This window comes from Notolabrus celidotus, chromosome 19 (assembly GCF_009762535.1).
Source record: "Notolabrus celidotus isolate fNotCel1 chromosome 19, fNotCel1.pri, whole genome shotgun sequence".
Lineage (NCBI taxonomy): Eukaryota > Metazoa > Chordata > Actinopteri > Labriformes > Labridae > Notolabrus > Notolabrus celidotus.
In genome coordinates this window covers 19,160,394-19,177,897 of record NC_048290.1, presented here as the reverse complement: position 1 = coordinate 19,177,897, position 17,504 = coordinate 19,160,394, and the positions used below count along the sequence as shown (strand labels likewise).

Below are 17,504 nucleotides of genomic sequence, written 5' to 3'. Positions count from 1 at the left end.
TCTCTCTAATCCTCGGGCTTGGGGATTTAAAGCGTCTGTTTTGTCAAAGTAAAAGGTGTTTTTTTGTACATTGCTGCTTCAAATAACACACTGTCCATTAATTCGTAGTGACACAAGATCACCCGGCAACACTCTACTTAAGCCATCCCATAATACCTTCTCTTTCTTTTCCAGATCAATCTCCACAGGTTGATCATCATCAGCCTCCCTTTTGGGCCGCACATAAGCAGGCGGTGTGAGCTGATGGGTCTTGTCCATATCTTCAGGCTCCACTCCTTTCCCATCCCGTAACCTGGACCAAGCCTCCTGGTTGACCTTACAGTCATCTCTGGCTGAGGCCTGCTGGGAGGTCGACGGACCCGCACTATTCTCTGTGTCCTCTTTCTCTGCCTCCTCTGTGTCTTTTTCGTCAGGACTGGCTGATGATTTGGCTTCAGCTTCGGCTGCTTCATCATCTTCGACCTGTTTGACGGGGGGGCGGTCCTTGACACCTGCCTGGAAGGCAGAGACGACAGCATTGCATTTCTGCACCTTCTCCACCTGCTTCTTTGACATAAGCACTCCCATGGCTGCAGATGAAAGAGAGAGAGAGAGAAAGACAGAGAAAAGTTACTCAGGTATTCTGCATTTGCAAGTTATGACAATCTTGACTGTCATACTGTTTAATATTCATGAGTTAATATTAAACAATCAAAATGAAAGCAGAGAAGTGTTTTTAAAGTAACCAAGAAGTGCCAGTACTCAAGAGGTGTGGTTAGATCACATTTGATTGACAGTACTGGGAACAGCAAAGGAAACAAGCCCCTGTTTGTCATTAAATCATGCTTTACATAGAGTTAAGTTGTTGTTAAACACTGGAAAGAATTGAAAATATAAATAAATAAAACAATCATAAAGAGGAGAGAACATTTTACTTTCATTTAATAAAAGGCTGTGTTAAGCACTTGATTCTGATTGGTCACAGCAACATTCCACAACAAAAGTCTGTTATATTTCGATGGAAAATCTTCACCATACCAAAGAGATGGGGCTCTGATTACAAACTCTGGAGGAGCAACTGTGATCATTTCAATCATGTTGAGGCTGGTTTGTTTATGGTGGAAAAAGCAAGAAAGACACAAAAACAGCGGTTGAAAGGCAGGGCGGAGAAAAAGAGAAATTTACAAAATGAAATAGGGTGGAATAAACATATGCATAACAGAACATACTTTGGGATGTACCATTTTTTAAAGATGATCAAAGAAGAGTAAAAGGACAGTCTTGTTTTATTCCACCATCAGTGGAACACTGAGTGTTAACAGCTAGCCTAACGTATTCATAGAAATGTTAATTAATAATAATATTAATTCATAGGATTTATATAGCGCTTTTCTTGATACTCAAAGTCGCTTTACATAAAATAAAAGTAAAAATTAAACAGGTAAATAAAACAAAACAAGGAGGTGGGGTAGGGGTAGAGGTCTTGTGTTGTATGCCCTTTTTGAACAGGAAGGTCTTGAGGTGGTTTTTGAATGATTGAAGAGAGTCAGAGTTGCGGATGTGTGGAGGGAGAGAGTTCCAGAGAGTTAGGGCCGCGATGGCAAAGGCTCTGTCCCCTAAGGTGTGGTGCTTGGAGTTGGTGATAGGGGACAGGAGATTGGCAGCTGATGATCTGAGGCGGCGAGATGGGGAGGGACGTTTGAGGAGGTCGGTCAGGTATGTTCAGTCAAATATCAAAACTAACAAAGTTAGTTCATTCTAAGAAGGCAATAATTGATACTAGCTTGAACAGTGAGTGTAACGTATGAGTAATTTTAATGGGACAATAAGATAATTTCAAAAGCAATCTTAAAACATTGATCCCTTAAGTTAGCTGCCATGTAATATGCACAACCTGCTTCCCGTCTGTCAAGGTTCAGCTACTGCACATTATATCTTCTGTGTCAGATAATGTGACCATGTACCTCAAAGGAAGAATCCTATGGAGAAAATTGGCTTTCAAAGTCTTTGACAGCCTTGTTTTCAAGATCAAAACATAAAGACGGCCTCATAGTATATATCAATAGAAAATAAATTGCATCCATAGAATATGTTCTGGGCCTGAAGCCTGCACTTCAATATATACAGGGTTATCTGGCTTCACTGAGCCTAAAGGGAGACTGCACCGGGCATTCATGCACGCTGGTTAGCAACTAGATGAATCAACTTTGTGGTTTTTACCATGAATGTGTTGATATAAAACAGATTTTGCTCACAGAGAATGACTGATTACATACAAATGTGCCTTCAGCAGGGCGGCATTTTGCCAACTTAAAGCAAACTGTCTTATTTATAGAAAGAAGTTGACACATAACTCTGACTAAAAGTGTCACAGCTGCTGCTTCTAAATACAGAAGGAACTGACAAAAATAATCACGGTGAGAGTGCACAATTAAAGATTTATAATATAGCTTTTTACCTTTTTTAGGTGAGTAACAACACAATGAAACTGTTTTCCCCTAAATGTCCTGTCTTCATGGTGTGCAGGATAGTTTAAGACTTATTATTTCAGCTGTTACCATAACAGTATTAATGGAATAACGGAGTAAGTAAAAGTGAACATAAAAACAAGTAGGCCTCAGTTTATTTTGCAGTCTCTAGTGTGAAATGATCTCTTACAAAGATAACTTGCTTTATTGCAGGTTATTTTTGGAAGTGAAGCTTGAATTGTCATAAAGTTGTACCCCAGTAAACATTCACCACCTTAATAAAACTCCAACTTTACCCTTATGTTACCTCACTAACTGTCAGCCCGCACTGTAGTACACACCTCAGTTCATTAAGATAAAGAATGAAAAGAATCAGAGTCTAGAAAAATAGCACTAAGCACAGATAGTGGTTCAATCATATTTTTTAAAGATGGAAGTACACAACAGCAGAAAGGTGAAGCCGACTGCAGTCAAACGAATACGATCACCATTCAGTGAAAATATTTACACTCTTCTCACATCGCACATCTTTATGTACTCAGTGAACACCTTGGGCCCTTTCAAATCTCCCTTATCTCATTCTTTCAGCAACAATGTCCCTGAACTATCATCATTATTTGTAAAGGCTGTTCTGCTGTTCTTGTTTCCACATTTCTGTTGCCTCAATTCTTGTATTTCATTACACAGTTCAACCCTCCTGACAATGTAGATACTGAGCAGGATGAGTTTTTTTCGTTTGTTTGGATGACTCAGATGGCAAAGACATAGGTGAGAGCTGAGAAAGTGGGTCCCAATACGACAACCAGAAAACAAACCACACAGCATATTTTCTGCGCATTACATGTGAGATGGTGACTCCCGTATAAGACCTTAGAGGCGTGTTTCAGTCAGTTCAGACTTCAGCAAATGTGTTTAATGCAGAAATCTATACTTTGGATTGATGTGTCTGTGGAGACGCGATGAATCTAAACAACAATAACTAACTACTCATTTAGAGACTGAAATTCCAATGCTTAAAGGGGTAATGATACTTAACAAAATCATTGGGATTAGTTTAGAAGGTTGTTTATTCTCAGCATCTTGAGGATGGATAAAATAATCATCATTAAAGCTTCTGTGAAGTGAAATTAACCCTGATGCATCTGGAGCCAGTGGGGGACAGAAACAAGTTACATTTGTTTAAGTACTATACATCAGTACATTTTTGTTGTATCTGTACTTAACTTGAGTATTATTTTCTTTGGGACACATAACTGTTACTCCACTGAATTTGAAGGACAAATAATGTACTTTTGGACTCCACAAAATGTATATGAATGTTCCTGTTACTCACTACTTTTGGTATCAAGTCAGCTCATGAATTTTCTTTCCTTTCATTTTAGAGTCAGATCTGAAAGACGATAAACTGTGTACCTCTAGTTCTGAGTCTTGTTTGCCTGAGCGGTGTTGCCGTACCCGTATGTCACAAGTCTCCATGGTTGAACATAGAGCTAACGCAGAGCAAATGTCACTCAGATCAGGCGGTTCATTTAGTGTTGGTAATGATGGCTACGGCAGAGAAGGATGATGATTATCAACCTGAACACCCATTGCCACATCTTCTCCCTGTGTCTGAGGTTTATTAATGAAGAATTATTTTTATCGTTTGAAATGTTGGCTCTGTTTAGCACGCAAAAACTTCATCACAGCCTTCAAAAGTTCACAATCCAACCTGAGAAAGGATGTCGTGGTACAAAGTAGGGATGGACATCATAATTCGGTTGATCGAATGATTATGGAATAGTATTTCGGCTTGAAATGCCCATCCCTTGGGCAAAGCTAAACATTTGTTTTATTCCGGTTGAACTCTTTAAACATAGCTGTCTGTGCTCGTAGTTACTTAGTTGCCATTTTTATTCTTTAGATGATTGGACAAATTGCTTTTTAAGGATTTACCCGTGAGCTGAGTGGTTGAGTTACTTTTTTTACTCTGTGTTTTCTCTAGATGTGGATTCATGTAGGACCAAGTGCAAGGTGGAAAAAAGGGTGTTTTCTCACTGTCTAAAGCCTGGCTGACATGAGGTACTTTTGTTTCTATATTTGAACCACAAATCTGGAAATCTGTAGCATGTGAGTTAAAAAATTAAAATTAGAGAAGAATGGTAAACAGACTGTTTTTATAAAATGCTTTCTCTAGCCATCTTTCCTTTTTTTTTTAAATATATATATTTTTTGTTTTTATAAACATTGAAAATACAGATGTCTGTGAAGGTTCTCAGTCATCCAGGTCATGGTAATCCAAAGCTTGATCCGTAACGCAACTGGACTGGTAGAAATTCTTGAAGACGTTTCACCTCTACTCTGAAAGGCTTCTTCAGTTCTGACTAGACAGGGGAAGAGCTAGAAAATATAAGCCACTAACAGTCGTGGGTGTGTCCAGGTAGTCACAAAAGGGTCCTGAGTAGGGTCGTTAGTCTAGTTTCTGGCAGTTGTTCTCCTATCATCTGTCAGTCGTTCAGTACCTCCTGGCAGTCGTTAGCCTAGTTCCTGACAGTTTTGTGACTACCTGGACCTACCCACGACTGTTAGAGGCTTATATTTTCTAGCTCTTCCTCAGTCTGGTCAGAACTGAAGAAGCCTTTCGGAGGAGAGGTGAAACTTCTTCAAAAAATTCTACCAGTCCAGTTGCCTTACGGATCAAGCTTTGGATTAGAAAATAAAGACTTTCTCTAGCCTTCTTAACACCCAATACACCTTTATATTACATGGCCTGTACACCCATTCACACCTTATTCATACACTGATGACAGAAGCTGCTACATGAGGTGCACATCAGTTTTAAGCATCAGGGGCAGTTTGGGTTTCAGTGACATACCCAAGGACATTTCAGCACATGGACAGCGTGACCTGGGGGATTGAACCACCAACCTTCTGACTGAGTCAGTGACAAGGCAGTGACTTTTTATACAGTTTTTCTTTTTAAAATTCCATCACCGCCGCCACCAGTAGATGTCAAACGGTGATTTACAGCATGCAAACCAGAAAGTGCCTTTGTGATACCTTTATAAACAGCAAAGATTCACAGTAAGTTATTTGTTTGATTGACAGCAGGCAAAATGTATGGCAGAAAGCACCATTTGCAGATTTGCAGTACATGGTCAGCAAAGAGATGAATAGTACTACTCTGTCCACAGGGATCTACAAATAATGGACACAAAATGAAAGTCACAGTAGCAATTAAACTGATCAGAATGACTGATGAAAAAAGGGACTAGAGGTTACTGAACCCTGGTAGTGCACACTACCAAGGTTAAGTGACCTTTTACCCATAGTCATTTTGAAGTGTTTAGGTTTTATATAAAAATAAATCTCAAAGGAAAGTTCACTTTTTGCCAGAGAAGGTGTTTCCTATATTATTTCCCCAGAGAGAGAGAGAGTTACCTTTCACCTTTTACCTATTGGCCAGCAGCACACACCACCTGTTTTCTGGCTGGTAAATGAACTTCCATAATAATGTCAGAAGGCCAGATTTGCTCAGAATTCAGTGTGTGTGTGTGTGTGTGTGTGTGTGTGTGTGTGTGTGTGTGTGTGTGTGTGCGTGTGTGTGTGTGTGTGTGTGTGTGTGTGTGTGTGTGTGTGTGTGTGTGTGTGTGTGTGTGTGTGTGTGTGCAATATGAAATGTGTGCTTCATTATAATTATCCTGGAGTAGAATACTCATAGCCTGCATCAATCACCACAACCTGCTGAGTTCAGCTTGTCTGTCTGTTTAATTCCGCCTGTTCACCAAAATGAAAGGACTTGAGATAACGTAGGATAAGATCATCTTTATTAGTTCCAGAGGAGTGTATTAGCTGCAATGTTCCTGCAGCTTTTCAATGAGTTTTTGAGTGAACATCTTCGGCTGCTGAGCATTTATCTAAAATGCCAAGAGATCTCATTTTCTCATTTATTTATTTATTTTTTACATAAGGAGCTCTTCCGGAACTCCGGTGGTGCTTTAATGACAAGAATACATGCAGACATTTTGAAAGGAAGAACTGTTGATGTCAAAGGCTAATAGTGCATTTGGATTGTAAGTCATGTACAGTACATGTAAACCCTCTAACACCACAACAACATGCGTATGTGCAAGATTTTAATATGCTGGCATCAAGAAAGGGCCAATGGATGTCTTTCACTTGCTTCTAAATGATTTGTTTTCAGTTCAACATATTTTTTTGTGTTTTGACGTTGCTCTATGGTTTGATTTTGGAACTTTGGACTAGATTATTTAAACTATGCTTCAAAATGTATGACTCCTGTCTTTGGTTATTGTGCTGAAATCTGTTAAAACAGATGCAGGAATCTGTTGCATACATTTTCAAGGATTGCATACCTCATGAACACATTAAGTGAAATCCTTTACTAAATGATATAGTTCGTAGTAGTCTACGGTGCATAGTGCAACCAGGTTAGAAAAAGGATGTAGAACTAACTTGGTGATAATTTCCACTTAAGTGAGACAATTTTAAATTCCATTATTGAAAAAAAGGCGCCTGTCATGGATTCAAGTTGATTACATGGTACTTATGGACATGTGTCTTTGCGCCCAAACTCAATCCCATCCATCTACGGTGCTCATAAGTGCTTCTGTGAAATTTGATCGCATTTATCCAAAGTGAAATGGGAGTAATTCCCTCTTTCTCTCTTTCTTTCTCTCTCTCTCTTTCTCTCTCTCCCAGGCTACGACTCTGATAGCCTGCCAGGCCTTTTGTTCTAATGCTGCTTGTGGACTCATGCTTCATAGAATGTAGAAGACAGTCTTGCTGCACTGTCTCTTGTTTCATATGTTCAAACCATATGAAACAAAAAGAGATCAAAAGTGAGTGATGATCAAATCACAACACAGTTCATACAAATCAAAATGATCATAACTTTGTCAGTATTGCTTTCTTTCACGATGAAAGTCAAGGGCAAAGTTAAGATCTATATTTGCGACTGTCTTTTGGAATGTAAAATCAGATTCAGGTCGACACTCCTTTAGCAGATAAGGATCATTATTTGTGTGCTCTTGCTTTTTTAAACCAACATTTGAAAAATGACATAATGAAGTATACACACTTATATCCCCTCATGTGTGTTGTTGATGGACTCTACTGTTTCACAGTGGACAATAGAAATTGGCAGAGGTGCTCAGATTCAGACAAAAAGGGTGAAATTTGTAGATGAGGGCAGAAAGCATTCAGTTAGAGGTGAGAAAAGCTTCTTACTACGGTTATGGAGACTAACTGCCAAGCCGTGCTCTGTGGGAAAATTCTTCCACACTAATTGTCCTCCTCAAGGACTACCACTTTATTTCAAAGGTCAGTCCTCCTAGTAACAACGCCCTCCTACAGTTTAATGAATGACACCGACATGATGAGAATATACAATGATTTAAGGTACCTGTGGAATACTGGAGAGACTGTTATCCTATCCACAGGAATGACAATCAGCTCAGTAGGTTGTTGTTTTTTTGGCATAGATTAGCTGAGGCTGAAAGGTTCTGCTCTCTTATTTGACAGCAGGAGTGGTTTGGGTTTGTTCTCAGATAACAGGAGGGGGAAGTACTAAAACTAAGAATTTACTGTATCCAACTGTCATCTATTTTTAAATAGCCTGAAATTAATACCAATAAATATTAATATGCTGAATACTCTTGCTCTATTAAATTTGTAAGATACTTTGAAGATAGTAAAAGACACAGGGAGCATGTAGTGAGAGAAAAAAAAGGTCCTATAGGCTGGGACGTAGTAATCATACATGGTTGTACTTAATCTTTAAATACAATGATGCTTGTTTGTATTATAATGAGATTTTGCTTGTGCATTAGTATTGGAAAGATTAACACATCCATACGGATACATGGACGTATGGGTGCAATTTTGGAATTAAATCGAGACGCACTGGTTATTAAATGTCTGCATCTGTAAAATGTCAACCCATTAAAGATTAGTTGTTTGGTGCATTTATTTACAAATGTCACCCACCAAATAATTTGATATCTTTTGTTTTATTTTAACTTTATTCTTCCTACATTAAACCCACACTATGTCAACATGCACCATGGATACACATGATTGTGTTGGAGAGCAGTGTAGGATTTGTACAAAACAAGCATGGCAGTGGCTGCAGCAGGTAAACCCACCATCTGTGAACTTCAAATTGAAAGTTTGGTAACATTATAGGTTTTATGAGAGACACAGGCGACATGACAAGTCAGATTCAATTTGCAAAAAGTGCCATGCTGCTCTAAAGTACACAGACACTATCACCTGAAGCAGGGGCATGCTGTGACTGAGGAGGCATCTGGCAGTATCCTGGCATCCCCTGCCTTGTATTGGAATTCATGTACAGCTACTAGCTAAGAACTGTGCACTCATCTGCAGTCTGTGTCTATTTTGGATATGTTGATGTAAGATACATCTTAAGGCATTACTTAAACAACAAGATAGGTGTCGAGAAGGGTGAACATGGTTTTTGGCAAGTAAAGGACTATAAATCCTAAACCATCCAACTGCTGTTAAAATAATCCACTAAAAAGCACAAATGTCAACCTTGTGATCACGTTAAACTAAATACGGGATATCACCAAGACAGAAGGATTCAACCTCTGGAAACACTGAATCTATTTACATAATTTCATGGCAGCCCATCAAGTGCTTCTTTGGACTGGACAAAAGTTGTTGATGTAGCACAGTGAAAAGGACAAGAAAGCATTGGGAAATGATCTGTTCTCCAGAAAAATATGAAAACCTAGTTAGAAGCTCACAAATATCTTATACTAACAAAGCAGACAATGTGGGGATCACAGCAAAGGATGGCAGAGTGATTATTGTAGGGAGATAATTATCCACTCAAGTGACCTTTGCATTTTGGCTCAGAGCAGTGCTGGCACGGACAGCCTTTAGATGCCAGAGATGCCTGTGAGGACCAGCTCATAAACTCTCCTCTTTCATATGAGCCCAAGGAAAAAAGAGAAAGTTCGAGTTGGTTGATACATTTGTCTAATGCTGCCACCACAGTTAGATTCTCAATTACTGTGCAGTGAAGATAATGGACCATCCCATTTCAAATGAGATAAACAACAATGAACAAATTGTTCTTTAATGGCCAACAAAGTGGATTGGCTGCACAAATAATAGGGGCAAAGCAAGAGACATCACAATAAACCAAGCACTAATAAAAGCCTCAAGGTCATTGAATACTCCATCAAATCAATCCCTGCAGTAAATAGCCCAAATATACTTGTTATCTTTTGAAAGTCAGGCATCATATCTCCTCCTCAAAACTTCATTTCTTCTCTGTAGCAAAAAAGATATATTCATAGATCTAAAAAGGAGAAAATGGAACAAGGGTTTGCATTCTTCAAACAGAGCTGTAAGTGAAGCAGGACATATCCGAGCGCACAGAAGACCTTGTCATTTTCAGGTTACCTCATGAATTTTAAATAAGGGCTTCATGTTTTTTTCTCCCTTCATGAACAAGTTGAAGCTGACACAAATGGGTCAGTGCTTGGCTTTGATACTCTAGTTTATTACGCAGTGCTGAGAAACCTGCCACTTGGTTGCCTTGCAACTCCGTGATTCTAAAGCTTTTGACCACAAACCTGTCAAACTGTGCAGCCTTTTCTTCCCTGTGTGACTGACGGCAATGTTTGTGGAGCATAACACCTGCATGCACTTTATGCTCACAAGAGACATAGCTGATGTGTTTTCTTCTGTAACAGCTCTCTTGTATCTACAGCAAAGACGTGGATACTGATTGATGAACACACACAAAACCATGTCAGTCAAATTGATTAGTACATTAAGGGCCTGATCTACTAAGATCACAAATAACGAGCGCTAAATTGCGTGTGCAAACAAAAAAATTACACGTGCTATTTCTTGCCGTGTTGCAGGTGATCTTCTATGACTGCGTGCGCAATTGATAACAGGTGCAAAAGTGGTGCAGACCGCTCTTAAATGAGGATTTTGCGTGTGCTACCAGCTGTCACCATGGATAGTTTGGGAGAGCAGAGTGGCCGTAAACAAAAAATGAAGTTTGAAGCCATGGAGTTGGAGGTCTTGGTGGAGGAGGCAAATAAACACATCGGTGAACTCCAGCAGAGACATCTCAGTGTTGCCAGAAGAAACGCAATTTGGGAGAGTGAAAGTGATTTAATTATTTGAAAAGTGTTTTTGTAAGTTGTCCATCATTCTTTTTTCTTAAATGGAGAATCTTCATCAGATGTCTGACAATCCCCGCTGCACTCCTTAAATCAGCTCAGACCACAAAACACCTCAGCAGAGCCCTGCAGGCGTCCAGATTGTTATGATGACCGCAATGACCGCAGCCATTTATGTGTAATACTGTGCCAGTTTGCACCTGCCTTTCAAACACCGACCGCAAACAGCTGCAGGTTTGATAAATCACATTGCGGGTGCTAAATGATTACATTTGCATCTCTTCCTGACAGTATTTTGCACGTTTTGACAATCTGCATATATTCTACATATCCATAATGGCAAACACGCTAAATGGATTGCCCGTGCTATTTTGCTCATTTGACAGACACAATCCTCGGTGCACCCGGTTAGTACATCAGCTTGGCGCATAGTCGCACGCTGTCAAGATGTCAAAATGTTTTTATACATGCAAACCTTTAGTAGATCAGGCCCTTAGACTCATACAGTTGTAGTTCTGACTATTGTTCCTTTCAGGAGGCTAATTATCACATTATGCTCACTAATATGATGTTGAAATCTGCTTGACAAGTGAAGAAAACCAAGCAGAGAATTGAAGAAGTTTTTAATCAAACTTTGTGTAAACCAAAGTTTTTTACAGAGTTAAAACATAATATATTTATAACCCAAACCACTTGTCCTAAACAATCCCAAATTGGGAGATAGATTATTTAAAGTGTTGTGTTGTCAATAGGTAATAAATGACATGCAATGGTAATGATCTTATACTTCTGCAATGTGTGATCAACTTGTTCTGTAAACTTTTGGAAGCCTTTTGCATTCACTTAAGTAAACAATGGTGAAGAAGCATCTGATTGCCAGGTACTAATTTCCTTTATTGGTTGGGTATAATAATTTAGATTTATTAGGGTTATTCATTCAATATTACATTTAATATATAATGTTAGCTTAATACAGAGGCTTTAATAATGGGGGGAAGGCTATCAGGAACAGGAAGGCCTGTTGTATATTGCGTGTACCAAGCTAGCTGGTTAATAGCGATAGCAGCAGCAGTTGCAACAATTCCTTGATACTTCCAATATGTTTGTTGGCTTGTGTGTAGATTATGTTCTACAGAAGAACACAGGGGGAAAAAATAATTGGGAAATTTCTTAAAGCATCTCTCAACTGTCAACTAACTTCATCAACTTGTCCACATGTTGCCCTTTGATAAGTTAAATGACACTCAGTGTGCTTTTAGTTAGGTTTTCATTTCAATAACTTTTTGGAACATTTGCTAATCATCATCTATATTTCTTTACTTCCCACAATTTGCTGACGTCACATTGTCACATTCACCCAATGTTATCTTACCTGATAACAGACAAAAGCACAAAAAACAAACACAAAGTATGACTGATGGCACATTGTCCCTCAAGTGCCAAATGTATTGAAAAAATGGATGCCATTAAGGCTTGACAGTGCCCAAAATTTATCCTCCATATTACATTCGAGGGCAATTCAAGTTGAAGAGGATGGAATAAAAGTCCCTGAGGCTTGACATTCAGAAGGCTCCAGCAGGAGCAGCTGCCTCTGCTGCTCTGCTCTGCTCTGCTTCCAGGACCCCTCTGAATGATTTAAATGCCCCTGGATAAAAAAAGAACTGGACCAAGGGAAGGAAAAGAGGGCCACTCCTTGGGGCAGCACCTGACATATGGCAGAAAAAGTTACTCTGTTAACTTACCCTATGACTAATATCGTCAAAAAGTATGTCAGCAAGTCAATGTTTTCGATACCTTGTGTTCCAAGAGCTATCTATATTTTTGGTAAAAAAAAAAATACTTTTGGGAAAATTAACTAATGTTTTTTCTGAAACTTAGTATTCATTTATATTTACTTTGTACAAGTCTATTAAAAATGTAAGGATCAACATGCATTCATCCTCTTGATTCATGTAAGCAACAGAGTGTAAAGAGCCCTTGGATGAAGAAGCTCTCAGGAGCATCTCGGTTTAATCAATTATTGATAATTTTGGGGGGAGGTGGCACCTAAGTGCTCTTAAAATTCTAGTGATTTTTTTTTTCTGCTCCTTCGAGTAACGCTTTTGTAGTCATCCACACATCACCCTTTCCATTTATCACATCCAGACCATGTGGGCGAAAACATACTTCTTCTGTATCAGTTCACAACAATAGTATCAAACAGACTAAACTGGCGCTACATCACCATGCTTTAGGAGAACTTTACCTCAGCTACAGTCATTGTGTGAATGTTGACATCGACAGCAGACGAAAACATCACTTTGTGTGATCTATTTTTGTCGAATCATCTGATGGCAAGAGCTCTGTAGATTATGCTTTAGCTGGATATTAGTCTTAGTTTGACTTGAAACCGTTTTCTCCTGTAGGCAGCACTATATTCGAGGCCAGTGGGGACAGCTTAAGGTCTGTATTAGTATTCAGTCCTCTTCTGCTACCGTGTCACCACAGGGATGTTATTGAGATCTACAGGAGCTCATATAACAGACATTTATCAGTGTACAGGAAGTAGTCCACTACTATTAATAAATAAAGGTGTCAAAACTTAATGACTGCACAGGCTGTATTTTTATTCTGACATTACATACTCTAAATACAGTCGGAATAGTTTATGTGACCATGTTCGTTGTCACTATCGGTACACACAGGTGTGATCGAGGACTTGCTTAAAGATTTTCCTCAAGGTGACTCAGTTTCAACAACAGAGGCAAGCTCAGGATCTTAGGTAGAATCAATTCATCTCAAAACAGGAATTCAGTGTTGTCAAATATATAAACAGAGATCATCTACTTTGTAATAGGTGTTTGGTTTAATGAGGTTTTAAGCCAAATCTGTATAAAAAGTACTTCTAAGGTAACATTACTGCTTTTACAGTATTTGGCACAAGCAGTAAGATATGTTGCTGCCAGCAGTTTGGCTTGTGACCCATCAAGAACAAGCATTCTGCTATCATTCAACCAAAAGATTTGTTTTTCTTCTCACATTGATTTTCCTAAATGGATAAGAGATGGATGTACACACGCTTTAAAAAAAACAAAAAACCTAAGTAACACATGTACTTCTTTTTTGTCCCGATCCTTTGATCAATATTGAGACAGCTGAAGATTATTTTTTTGACCCATTTGAGTAGTTAGTGGCTGGATTAGAATAGGAAGCTCTCATTTACAATCCAAACTTGGAATCAATAGAATCTTTAAGCTACTCATGTTGACAATTCTGTTATGTATTCATACCTTTTAGATCATCTAAGCATAAAAAGGATGCAAATCTATGTTTGGCTTCACTTGCATGTTATGTGTACTGTATGATTCCCTTCCCAGAGCTCTTGGATGTCACTGTTATGTGCTGATTAGAATCCCAACCAGCCTCCTTTTCATTCCTTGTTTCAGAGGAGGGGGCCTGGATTTTTTGAATGGAAGCCCCACAAAGCATGCCTTTTCATGGGGATGAATCCCCCTTTAGCTGAAGATCTCACCCACAGACCAGGGAAGCAAAGACCTGGAACTAATTACGCTAACGAGTTCACCCTAAACCCTGTAATAGTGAGTGAGTGGAATCATTACCAGCCATTTGGAACATGCAGATGGCAGTGCACTTGGACACAGAGGAAAACAAATCAAACAGAGCTTCAAATTCGTATCTTTCCTCACTCTGGCCTGCAGGCTCCTCGTACCTTGTGAAGGACACATGGATATGTGCATAAAACCACAACAATCCCCTTCATTTCATTGCCTGTTCTCCAGCCCGCCTGCTTCTCCCTGACCACAACAACATTCTCCACAAAAAAACATGATATGCTCAAGGCTCAGCAAATGCATACAGGGGTTTGTGAATGGACAAACAAAAAGAAGTGCCTGAATGGAGGAGGAATTTAAATCTCAATGCATCGTTAGGCTGGAAACATCACGTTGGCATTAAGGGGCTGCCAGGCAGAGAGCCAGTGCCAGCCGAACGCTCTGAGAGAGTCTGACAATAACCACAGAACAGGCGGCAGTGAATCAGCTGAGCTACAGGGATCTGTCACAGACTGGGGAGCAGGACTCGCTCCAAGGTTAACATTGAAATTGGCTTGTTTGTGGACCTACATGCATTGGCTCAAAGATAACAACAATAGGGGTTGTAAACAAAGACTGATGGAGGGCTTAATGGACAGCAGTACTCTCCTATGGGACAGTTCTGGGCAAAGTGGACAGGGCAGCTGGGGAGAGAGCAAACTACTTATGTCTGCTGCAGAGAGAAGCACCAGTCTAGACTCATCCAGCCATGGCATTAGTTGCAGAATTTCTCATTGATACAACTCACTGTAAGGTTGCAAGAAGAGGCTGCTTTAACTGTTGTTCTCACTGTGGCGTACTCACCAGCTATAGTCGCAACTACTCCAATGTGAGCTGTTTATATCCCATAATGCACTGTTGCGAAACGAGAGAGAGACAGAAGATAGCGATGGAAAGCTATTTGAACTCCTGTAGTTTCCCAACGACCACGACGCGCATCCACACCCATGACCTAAATATTCTTCCATACTGTAATAAGGCTTCCCAGTGTTATTCACCTTCACACGCCCCATTACAGTGCATGTTTGAAAACATGGTTTGACAAATATTCTACACCAGCAGAGCAGCCAGTATGACTGTTTTCAGATTGTTATGTAACAGAAGAAAGCCAAACAGGCTGCTGCATGTGGACTCACCGTAAAGAGTAACGGACTTGTGTTCTCACTTTATCCTCTCTGTCTTAAGCCCGGCCGTCCAGCATGGCAAGACTTTGCTCGAATGAAGTATGTGCGCTTTCCTGGCCAGTCGGTAGCCCCGCGGAGAGTTGAATGGCAGAGCAGTTTATTATTCCTTCCTCCTCACAGTCCCAAAAGAGAGGATTTACAGTCGGAGGCAGCTTCCTCCTCTTGGCAGGGATAAAGACTTCTCCAAGTGCCGTGGACAGCTCCGGTGCTGAAATCTGTCTTCAATTTTTCTCTCTCACTCTCTCCTCCCTCTCTCTCTCTCTCTCTCTCTCTCTCTCTCTCTCTCTCTCTCTCTCTCTCTCCTCTCTCCTCTCTCCTCTCTCTCTCTCGCTCCTCTCTCTCTCTCTGTCCTCTCTCTCTCCTCCCTCTAAGCTACTCCCTCGGCGTCTGAGTGGACGAGCGTCGAGGCAGGAGGAGACCTTGGTGCATGCTCGCGGGCGGACACTGAAGTTAGATCACGGATTTATATCCATCATTTTTGCAGCCCCTCCCCCCCTCTAGAAATCTCGGTGAGTTCATCGTTATAACTTATGGGCTACTCAGTCCCGAACCTGCAGCGTGTTGATTGGTTGGGATCACCAGTACCCTGCAGTTCTGGGAAAAAAAATGCTGGAAAGATGCACAACACAGTTGTGTTTCCTTCTGGAATGATGACAGGGGGCTAGGAAAATGTAGTCCTGAAATGTAGAATCACTCCCTTTGTACTGGGGAGCTCTCCTCACAGTTATCGACAGACAATCATGTATGAGCTTTGGAAGCAATTAATGTAGGTATCCTTCGGCACCAGAACAAATCCCATCATATCCAAAGTAGTGATGGGAATTCCGGCTCTTTCTAGAGAGCCGGTTCTTTTGACCCGGCTCATCACAAAGAACCGGCTCTTTTGGCTCCTCAGATTTTTTCTTCTTTGAATTAATGTATTACCTAAAATATTGTAAAATTATATGTAAAACGAGTTACTAATAAACAAAAAAACATACATTATATCAAATGTTTATTATGTATAAGGCTTTATTTATGTACTCAGCATGGAGCAGAGTGCTACAAAAATGTATTATAAAGTACAAAAACAAGACCCATCTCAATTAGACAAAAAGGTCTAATATCTGATTGTATGTTTATAATTTATAAACTTTTAAACACCTTCATTAACAGCAGGTTCCCTTAACTGACTTCATTCTTCCAATTGCACTGATGGATGAACAGTTCTAATGTCCATGACCTGGATGACTGAGAACCTTCACAGACATTTCATGTGTCTTTGCAGGTTCTTTGTGGACCCTGATTGATGACATTTTCACCTTGCACAGTCTACACTCTGACTTTAAACTGTTTATGCTGTTGAAATGCGTCCAAATTTTCCTGCAGTCACTCGTTTTCTCACCTTTCCAATCACGTGAGGCTTTAACAGGAAAAGACAGAAAAAATTAAAATAAATCGTCTCCCAATCAGGAGCCGGCTCCCGTTGTTCACTTCAAAGCGCCAGCTCTTAGAGCCAGATCTTTCGCCCCCGACACATCACTAATTCAAAGTCATCCTCCAAACGCGTGGTGCACAGCATTCTAAAATCAGCAATCATAACACACATGCCACTTTAGAATAGGAGCCTAACACATCATATACTATAGTAGACTAAATAGGTGAAAAAGATCATCTGAATATATAATAGCATACCACAATCATGCCTTTGCAGCACATGGTTCATTCAAGCATTAGTTCAACATGAACTGTATCTACATTTCTTAGCATTTTGGTGCAGGTGTACTAATAAATCTTCAGCTGTCTGCATTGCTAAATAAAACCATGCCTCAAACACAACATCCACATAAGCATGCATAAATCTCCAAGCACAGAGATCGATGAAATACATGTTTATGTGGTGTGACAGCCCAAAAAGGTAAAAGCTGAGTCAGTGTCACTACAGTTTGAAAGGCAGCTCCTCCAGAGGCTGTCCACGTACTGCAGGAGTGTATGGTTAATATATGAACAACTGTATGTCCCGCTGTGCTATTCCACAGCTTGCTGGCTCAAATGGAAAGTCATGCATTATTGATGAGGACGAAAGTGCACACTGACCCGTTGGTCTTGAGGTGCTTGGCCTCTTCTCTCAGCAGG

At 40.0% G+C, this 17,504-nt stretch overlaps 1 protein-coding gene across 3 annotated transcripts in view; it reads right to left on the bottom strand.

The window, feature by feature from the left end:
- Positions 1 to 15,855, bottom strand: part of phf24 (PHD finger protein 24) — a 38,480-nt gene extending 22,625 nt beyond the window's left edge. Inside the window, exons 1-2 of one of the 3 annotated variants that reach the window (XM_034709473.1) lie at positions 15,342 to 15,855; positions 157 to 569 (exon numbers count right to left, since the gene is read on the bottom strand). In XM_034709473.1, coding sequence (XP_034565364.1) covers positions 157 to 567 — 411 coding nt within the window. In that variant the 5' untranslated portion in view covers positions 568 to 569; positions 15,342 to 15,855. Of the gene's footprint in view, positions 1 to 156; positions 570 to 1,017; positions 1,032 to 15,341 lie in introns of those variants that run through there. The other 2 variants (XM_034709471.1, XM_034709472.1) reach the window with 2 other exon arrangements.
- Between the last annotated feature and the right edge of the window lie 1,649 nt (positions 15,856 to 17,504).